The 9,025-nt window shown below is 39.1% G+C and overlaps 1 gene segment (V, D, J or C); it reads right to left on the reverse strand.

The window, feature by feature from the left end:
- Nucleotides 1-3,020: 3,020 nt before the first annotated feature.
- Nucleotides 3,021-3,492, reverse strand: LOC123811239. The segment is given in 2 exon segments: nt 3,021-3,355; nt 3,450-3,492. Coding segments are annotated over 2 exon segments (378 nt in total).
- Between the last annotated feature and the right edge of the window lie 5,533 nt (nt 3,493-9,025).

Here is a 9,025-nt window from a genome sequence, read left to right on the forward strand (position 1 = left end):
GCAACAGACTGAGATCTGTAAGAAAGGAGGTGGTGTGGGGGTTGGTTTAAAGAAGGTGGAAGGATTTACCAAAGAACATGTGTGTGACCCATGGAAATGGACAATAGTGTGGGGATTGCCTGAGGGAGTTGGGGGCTGGGTGGAAGGGGACAAAGGGAAATTGGGACAACTGTAATAGCATAAAGAATAAAATATTTGTTAAAATGTTGTGAAGATACATTTCATATTTTATTCAAGGATGTGGTAAATATTTTGAAAAACATAAAAATTTACACATATTTTCCACATTGGTTTATCTTCTAGAAATTTTAATCTTTTAATTAAATCTGGTACATGAATAAGTTACAGAAACTTCTGTAAGAAAGATGTCTAGAAGGCTGCTTAAAGCAAAATTAACATTATTTGACTTGTACAAGAGATAAAATCACTACTATCTGTGAACCACTAGCTTTCACTGTCTGACATAATTTTGTATGATAATATAATAGCTTTCACTGTCTGACATAATTAAGTCATGTATTTTACCCATGACTTAATACTGTCTGACAGTATTTTACCCATGACTTACATCATATCAGGTATGTTTCTGTATAGCACAATAGATTATTGGAAAGTATTGCGTTTAATTTTTTATAAAAACCCAGGTCCGTGTTCAGCAGGAACCAGGTCATTTCACATTTAAGCAGCTTTTTCCCTTTAGCATTTTTACGAACTGTCTTCATCCTGAACTTGATGAATTTCTAGTCTTTTAGGGCTCCTTTGCACTTCATTTACTTCACATGGCATTATGTGCAATTCAAATACCTCTTAATTCATATAGCACCTACAGGGAAACATGTTTGGTGAAGCACTTATTTCCATTTGGCAAGCAAGATATGCTTGTCTGTTCTGAACAGCTATGCATGAAAAGCACATTTGTGTGAAAAAAAAAGTTGTTCTTTGAGAAAGAACAATGTACCTTAGCCCCAAATCTGCCTTCCCTTCTTTCTCTTTGCTCTGACATGACAAGACATAGCCCTGTGTTTTCTAGTAGTAAAAGAAAGGGAAATTCACACGTGTGGGATCTGCTCTGAATTAGTCATGCATACAAATTGTTCAGCTTTACCTATATAATTGTTATTACTCTTAAAAGATAGAGAGGGATCTGAAAGCTAGGGATTTCAAACTAAGCAGGGATTTGATTTCAAAGTTCAAAGTCCCTAACTCTTTTTTCAGGTACTTCACACTTCTTGGGTGGAGTTGGAAAGATGTGTGTGGCAGGGACAGTTTTCAGGCCTACTCCAGGTCTACATAATTAGATGATCTGTATCTCAAATGGTCAAGTATGAAATATTGGATAATTGCTTTCTGGGAATTACAGGAAATATCATCCTAAGTAGAAAGTAGGTGAAATGTTTGATTTGATTATTCTAACAGCAATGTGCAGTCAGCACAGGCACCCAACAAAAGAATCTGTGAGGATTGGGTCTAGTTTAATTGGAATATCCAATTAAATTCTACAACTTAGTTTTTTTTTCACTTGCCCATAAATTACACTAGGAGATTAAAGTGTCCATGAGAATATTTGGACCACACAGTACAAATTATACACATTGTTTGGGTTAAGTGATTATTTCTGTTATGAGCTTGCTGATTGCCCTGAACATGTTGGCTAAAAAACAAATAGAGTTTCTAAACTTGCATTAAGTTTTAGAGAGCGAGGACTGGCAGTTCTCTGCACTGGATCTAAGGGTTTAGGTTGAGGGCTCTGTCTGGAAAGCCAATTGTACTCTTAGGTGGTGCCCCTGGGGTTGGCTGGGTTTGTGGTTTACTTTCTGGCCAGCGAAACCACAGTTCCCAGGGACTCCTATCTCTTTTTTCAGACCTAATATCACGGGAAAGGTATAAAGAATCCTCAGGTTTTGACATCGATTATTCTCTCATTACTGGATAAATTAAAAATGTAGGAAAATCAAGAAAACATCATCTGCTTGACAAAACATCCTTGCCATTGTGTTCAGTGATACAATACACTTTCATCCTGTACTAAGACAAGAAAGTGTACAAAAAAACCTAATACAAATTGTGGGGGTTGTAGTGAGGGAGTGAGATTGGAACCAATAATTGTGTTCGGGATACTTATTAGACATACAAGAAGAGGGATTTCAGCTGTAATGTCAGGGTGTAGATTGTTGTTATTACTGTTGTTCTTGTTATTTTCAAGGTTTGGGTGCTTGGACCTTGGACATGAAAATGTCTGGAGTCACACTAACAATACAGAAAGCAGGTCAGGGTTATCATATTTGTAACCAAGTGCACAACCATGAAGTTAGGATAGGTGTCAGGTCAGAGTGAAGAGCAGAGAATTTGAACCTTGGTTCAGCAGGTTGTTCTGTAAATGGCAAACATTTTCATATTCATGAAAAACCAGTCTTTACCTCCTACATGCCTACATATTTGTTGTGTATGGCAGGAAACTATTTGAATATTGGGTATTTCAGAACTCATAGGAAACTACAGAGGTGAAGGGGAGTACATAGTAATGGGGAAATAACAGGAGGAGACAGAAAGGGGGATTGAATAACATGGGGATAGAAGGAGCTTGGAGTCCATCCCCTGCTGACTATTATCTCTTCTCAACAGTAGGAAGTCACTTTGCCTACATATCAGACCTCATCAGGTACTGGGGCCCTCACTTGGAAAACAAGGTATAGTTAGTTGCTATAGCTTCCTTTTGAAAAAATTACAATTTGGTAAAAAGAAATTGAACACTGACCATCAGAGAGATAAAAGGCACTGGACTGAAAATCTGAAACATAAGTAGGAGCCTTATCTCTGTGGTTAATGAACTTTGGACAAGTTGCTTGCCATTTCTGAGCTGGTCCCAGCTTCCTCATTCAAGTGTGAACACTGTGCTGAACATGTCCTAAGAGCCCTCCCTGAACCAACAGTTTCTGAACTTAAGATTAAGGGCATTAAAGGGTCTGTTGTGGTTGTTCAAGTGTAACCAGAGTAGAGAGAGTAACAGAGAAGGGTTTTTTTTACAGGTTCCTTTGACTCTGCAGCATTGTGAGATCCCAGCAGGCACAGTAGTAGGTGGCTTCATCGGACTTCATGACATTATTGATTATCAGGTAAAAGATTCCATCATCTTTCCTATATGTCTCCAAGCGGGGATTGAGCTGGTCATCCTTGTTATTTTTGGTTGAGCCATAAAGGATTCGTCTCAGGGGCTCCCCCTCTTTTTGTTCATACCAGTGCACAATGGCATTCTCAAGGGGAACCCCAGACAGCTTGCAGGTTATGTGCACTGTTTTGTCTGGTGTCCGGGTAAAAGAGAGTTGATCTTGAGCTATTCTCATTTTGGTGTCTCCATCTGAAATGCAAGGAAGGGAATTCAGAGGTACTTGAAAAAGTTGACTCTGGAGATAAAAACAATGAAAAGGTAAGTAAGGGGGAAGTCAACTTACAAACCCAAGCCAAAGACACAAGGAAAATCCATGGGATTTGCATTGCCAGTGACTAGTCAGAATGGACACTCTGAGGGGTGTTAATCAGGACCAGAGATGCAGTGACAACCCTTGTTCTGAAGAGGCAGTGATAGGGGTGGAAAGTTTGCTTTATAACCTATGATAGTCCTTCCTGGTAAAATCTGTCACAGTGTTATTTTATCATGTTCCTGGTATTCAGGAACTCTCAGATCCTGGAATACCACATCAAAATGCCTGTGTTACAATAATTGAATGATAACTTTCTCTTGAGAGCTATTTCCTCCCATTTTTCCTAAAAATATTGCTTCAAATATACCTATTCTTGAGTTCAGTTATAAATATTTTTACCATATTTTGTGACAATGTGTGTAGCTATGTATGGCTTGCATGAAAATGGAAAGTATCATTACTAATGAGGTCATTTTCCAGAAATTTATGCAGAAGTATGTATATTTCATAGATTAATTGTTTACAGAAATTTTACAAAGTTTATTAAATATAAACAATTATTGTATGTATTGCTTTAAATACTATGATGTTACTATACTGTGCGGTGAATGAAGAAAGCTGCTGGGGGAAAAAGTCTTGTTTCCTTCTATTCTATTCGTATTCAGAATTCTGCCTGAGGAAGATAGAGGCCAGGTAGGTGGAGCAGAGCCCACTACCCCCTGTTCACAGATGAAATACCCAGCCAACCTACTAAGGAACAGAGTGAACAGCCAGTAGTACCCCAGCATATATGATGAGTAGAGACCAAAAATTGCACAGGACATTGAAAAACCAGATGGTAAGGAGAGTGCTTCAAGACAACAAGGTCCCTGGGACCAGCAGGGGGACCAGGGCAGCTGCAACCTCAGGACCGGCACCCACTGGGTCTGCCACAAAGTTCTTGGGAGAGAGCTGGGTCAATGGCTTCTCCCCAGCCAAACAAGGTTTGAGCAGCACCAGGAGAGTCCTGGTTGCTTGAAGTCACAGGGAGGGGAATAAGAACTAAGTGGAAAACACACAGGAACTGTGAGCACCTGTGGCGTCTGTGGACGTGGCTGGTGTGAGTTGAGAGTTGAAAGTTGGGCTGTGATGGACCCTGACCTGGATATTCTCTGGTCTGGTTGGAGAGGTGGGCTGTGTGAGAGGCCAGGCCTCTGTGTGGAACAGCAGACTTGAACAGGAGGAATTTCTCAAAAAGAAAAAGTGAAAAAAGAGACACTTGGTGGTTGTTTAGGGAATTCTCCTGCAGCACCCACTCTGGCTTCCTCCACACCCAGCCGTGCAGCCCCCCAAGGTGGTGCAGAAGTCCCTGCACACACTCCCATAGCCCTGGGAAACGTACACACCCAAACCTGAGGGAACGAAGTTGGCCAGGCCAAGCACACATGCCCGCAATGCAAGGAAAGTGCGTTCTGGGAGGGCCCCAAGCCCACACCCAAAGCCCCAGGGAAAGTGCCAGCCCAGACCAGAGGCTGCTGGGGAACTGGGCTGGAGGCTGAACTGCCAATAAGGAAGGGAGAAAAGGGAAATCACTTCTCAGCCTGCTACAGCCAGGAAGAACAGCAAAACTGGCTTGGCCAGTTTGAAGTAAGCAGGAGGTTTTTTTTTTTTTTAAGTAATTCTTTTTTTTTTTTATTTTTTATCCTCAAACTCCTTTTTCTTCTCCTTCACCATCCTTATTTTATTCCATCTTTCTTTCCCTTTTTATCTCTTCTTCCTTCCTTTTTGTTAAATATAATTCCCAAAAGTAAGACAAAAAATACCCTTGAATGGTGAAAAGACCAGATATGGACCCAAGGAGGGGGCACCCCAACAGCTGAAACAATAAGACAAATTTCACTTTGCTACTACAGAAGACTTGCAAGGTATTGCATATTTGTATCATAATTCTTTTCATTATTGTTACATCTTTCATTTCATTAGTATTTTTGTAATTCTCTTCTTTCTGATTAGTCTTCTTTGCTTGGTTGGTTAAATTGCATTGTATGACTGGTTTCCCTTGTTTTCTCTTTCATAGTGTATTGTTAATTTACTGTCTTTCACTTCATTTGTGTTCCATTAGCACACTCCTCTAGGTCCTATACTTCCTATTCTGGTTATTCAGATCACATATGATTGTTGTCATAGGATTGTTGCTCCCTTATCATTGTAAATAATAGCTGTTACATACAATTGTAAATACTACACAACATCCCTCCCAGATCTTAGTCCACTTCATGGCTTCCTGAACTCTATTACTGTTGTGGTTAACTCTATTCTCTCACACACTACACCTATTTTCTATCCTTTACTCTCACTTTACTTCATAATCTGACCTTCCACAAGCTCACTGCTTTCTAGATCAAACTCACAATCCTTCCCCTGCAAAGAAGAATCTTACTTTTTTTCACCCTCTCTAAAAAGTGGCCAAATGGGTGAAATATCACTGTTAACACCATACATATCCAAAGGTGCTCCTATCTCTTCTCTATGGGCTGATACTGTAAATATCATAGAATAAACTCTTGCTGTATCAAGCCATTTTGCCTTTCCACCTCCAAATGATCACAAAAAAAGAAGGTGGAAGCTGTGAACACCAGGATACCTGCAAGAAGAAGAAACCCACCAAAAAAAGAACCACCAACAGATAACAACAGAAGAAGGTGAAGAAGGGAGTGGAAGCCACACTAACTCAACCCAGGACCTATCTGAAAATACAAATAAATGATGGAGAAATTATCCAGAAAAAAGGACTGAACAACAGCAAGAGAGAATCCTCAAAACCTTGTACACACAGAAGAACCAACTTCAAAACAACCTGCTCACACCTGCACAATAGAATACAAGAGATAGTGGACAGAATGACCCTCCATTAACCAGATGGTAAGAAGGACCCACCAAGGAAAACCCCAACAGCAATCAAATCCCAAACACATACACAGAGCCAACATAAAAGATAACCCAAGACCAGTGACCTCAGGAGATCAAGGGAATGGCGCCACTGAATCTCACAGGTATTTTATGATAGAAGTTCACACAATAAACCCAGGGAGTCAAAACAGATAAATTTAAGAAGCAGAGGCTAAAAAAGAAGATTCCCACAAACAATGGGAAGACAAAGAAACAATCCCAAAATGAAAGGAAAGGAGGAAGTCTCAGAAGAAAGTCAACTATCTGACATTGAGTTCAAAGCAATGGTTATAAGGAAGCTAAATGAACTCACAATGAGGTACCAGAAACTATACAGAAACTACAATGAACTCACTGCAAATTATATCAACATGAAAAAGGAAATAGAAACTATCAACAAGGGCCAAGAGGAAATGAAGGATACAATTTCTAAACTGAAGAACACAGAAGAAGAAACCAAAAGCAGGGTCAATGAAGCAGAGGAATGGATCAGCAAGCTGGAGAACAAGGCAGAAAAAAGCACCCAGAATGAGGGAAACAAGGAAAAGAGGCTCAGAAAAGATGAAGAGGGGTTAAGGGAAATGCAAGACAACATGAAATGTAAAAATATCTGTATAATAGGGATACCAGAAGGAGAAGAAGAAGAAGAAGAAATAGAAAACCTATTTGAAAAAGTAATGATTGAAAACTTCCCTAATTTGATGAGAGAAAAAGTCACACAAATCCAGGAAACACAGAATCCCAATCAAGAGGAACCCAAAGAGTCCCACTTCAATACACATCGTAATAAAAATGGCAAAATTCCAAGATAAAGAGAGAATATTAAAGACAGCAAGGGAAGAACAAGATGTAACAAACAGAGGATCCTTGATAAGACTAGCAGCTGACTTCTCAATGGAAATGCTCCAAGCCAAAATGGAATGACAAGAAATACTCCAAGTAATGAGAACCAGAGACCTGCAACCAAGATTACTTTATCCAGTGGGGCTCTCAATTAAAATGGAAGGAAAAATATGAAGCTTCCCAGACAAAAGAAGCCTCAAAGAATATACCTTCTCCAAACCAGCTCTGCAGGAAACACTAAATGGTTTCCTTTAAGAACAGAATGAAAAACAGTGGAAGAAAGAGGAGCACAGGTATGAAAAAATGGCAATGAATAAGCACCTATCAATAATAACCTTAAATGGCCCTGGCTGGCATAGCTCAATGGATTGAGCACGGGCTGTGAACCAAAGCACCACAGGTTCAATTCCCAGTCAGGGAACATGCCTGGGTTGCAGGCCACGTCCCCAGTGGGGGCCATGTGAGAGGCAACCACACATTGATGTTTCTCTCTCTCTCCCTCCCTTCCCCTCTCTAAAAATAAATAAATAAAATCTTTATAAAAAAGAAAAAATAATAATAACCTTGAATGTAAATAGAATAATGCCCCAATCAAAAGACACAGAATAGTGGAATGGGTAAGAAAACATGACCCACACCTATGCTGCCTACAGGAGACCCACCTCAGAACAAAAGAACTACACAGAAATAAAGTGAAGAGCTGGAAACAAATGTTCCAAGCAAATGGACAGGAAAAAAAAGCCAGGGTAGCAATACTCATATCAGGTAAAATAGACTTCAAAAAAAGAACCATTAAAAGAGACCCAGAAGGTCACTTCATAATACTCAAATGAAGAATCCAGCAAGAAGACATAAATATTGTAAATATATATGCACCCAACATAGGAGCACCCAAATACATAAAGAAAATCTCTGAGGACTTCAAGAAACATATTGACAGCAACACAATTATAGTGGGGGATTTTAACACCCTACTGTCAAAAATGGGCAGATGTTCCAAACAAAATGTCAACAAAGACATTGTGGCATTGAACAATGTCCTAGATGAAATGGACTTAACTGATATATAGACAGCCTTTAATCCCCAAAAAACAAAATACACATTCTTTTCAAATGCACATGGAACATTTTCAAAGATAGATGACATGATAGGACACAAAACAAGCCTCAAAATATTCAAGAAAATTGAAATCATACCAAGCATTTTCTCCAACCACAAGGGCCTAAAACTAGAAATAAACCTCAAGTAAAAAAAAAAATACAAAATACTAAAAATCATGGAGATTGAATAGCATACTATTAAACAATAAATGGGTCAAGAATAAGATCAAGGAAGAAATCAAACAGTTTCTGGAAACAAATGAAAATGAACTCACAACAACCCAAAATGTATGGGACCCAGCTGAGGCAGTCCTGAGAGGGAAGCAATACAGGCCTACCTAAAAAAGATAGGAACATTTTAAATAAACAGCCTAACTCTACGCCTACAAGAACTTGAGGAATAACAACAAAGACAACCAAGGGAAAGTAGAAGGAAGTAAATAACCAAGATCAGAACAGAATTAAATGGCATAGAGACTAAAAGCACAATTCTAAGGATCAATGAATCCAGGAGCTGGTTCTTTGAAAAGATAAACAAAATCCACGAGCCTTTAAGCAGACTCATCAAGAAAAAAAGAGAGAGGACCCAAATAAACACAGTAAGAAATGAAACAGGAGAGATTACAACTGACACCACAGAAATACAAAGGATTGTTAAAAATTACTATGAAGAACTGTATGTGAAGAAATTTGAAAACCTAGGTGAAATGGAAAAACTTCTAGGAAAATATAAT

The sequence above is a fragment of the Phyllostomus hastatus genome, unplaced genomic scaffold (genome assembly GCF_019186645.2).
Source record: "Phyllostomus hastatus isolate PE091 unplaced genomic scaffold, TTU_PhHast_1.1 phas_scaffold_78, whole genome shotgun sequence".
In the NCBI taxonomy this organism is placed as follows: domain Eukaryota; kingdom Metazoa; phylum Chordata; class Mammalia; order Chiroptera; family Phyllostomidae; genus Phyllostomus; species Phyllostomus hastatus.